At 61.8% G+C, this 726-nt stretch overlaps 1 protein-coding gene across 1 annotated transcript in view; it reads right to left on the minus strand.

Annotated features, from left to right (window-relative positions):
• IRX3 (iroquois homeobox 3) overlaps window positions 1–494 on the minus strand; it is a 5988-nt gene extending 5494 nt beyond the window's left edge. The window contains exon 1 of the mRNA XM_004704888.2: window positions 459–494. Within this exon, the coding sequence (XP_004704945.1) occupies window positions 459–494 (36 nt within the window). The remainder of the gene's footprint in view (window positions 1–458) is intronic.
• Window positions 495–726: the final 232 nt, after the last annotated feature.

The following is a 726-nucleotide window of genomic DNA, read 5'->3' on the forward strand; positions in this document are numbered from 1 at the left end:
GCCCCTCTGATACCTGGTCTCCAGGTGGGCACAGTCCTGTCCAGACTGAGCGACGCACTCCCCACATTGGGACTAGGTGTCCCAGGCAGCCCGCCCCGACATGGCGGTGGCGCTGGCTCCCAACTGAAGCCGACAGGTGATGCAGGTTCCGTCCAGACTAAACCAGGGCAGTTCAAGCCGAACCCTAGGGATTGGGGGAAACAGACACGCTTACACCGGAGGGAAAAAAGTGGGTGTAGGAGAAGTCGATCTGGGAAAGACGTGCGCACACAAATAAGATGTGCCTTAAGTAGGAGATTATCATCTCACTGTCTTCCAACATTCCCAGAGCACAGTGTTTCTGAGTCTCGCTGTCGATTCTCACTGCGGCCGGCGGTGCGGGGCGTGAGCGCGGAGAGGGTCCAAAGCATATGGTCTAGACGCACACAGGTAACAGCGACCCGACGTGTGTCCGGTACCGGAGGCCGGCCGGACTCAGGGTGTGCACCACGCATGGCACGAGCCTCCGAACCACCAGGCTCTCTTGCTGTCCACTCCGGGACCAGCTCTATGGTGCGTCTGCGTCCTCATCGAGGGTGCCTTTCCAGCGCTGGGTCTTTCTGCTGAGGCCCGTCTTCCGTCCTGAACGACCAGGCCCGAGTGCCCGGGTGGCAGTGCAGGACAGAGAGCCCTCCGCTTCCTGCCAACACCGCTGCGCGCGCTCCCACAGCTCCCTCCCCCCACCCC

The sequence above is a fragment of the Echinops telfairi genome, unplaced genomic scaffold (assembly GCF_000313985.2).
Source record: "Echinops telfairi isolate 266 unplaced genomic scaffold, ASM31398v2 ScPeMD7_2291;HRSCAF=2852, whole genome shotgun sequence".
NCBI classification, from domain to species: Eukaryota; Metazoa; Chordata; class Mammalia; order Afrosoricida; family Tenrecidae; genus Echinops; species Echinops telfairi.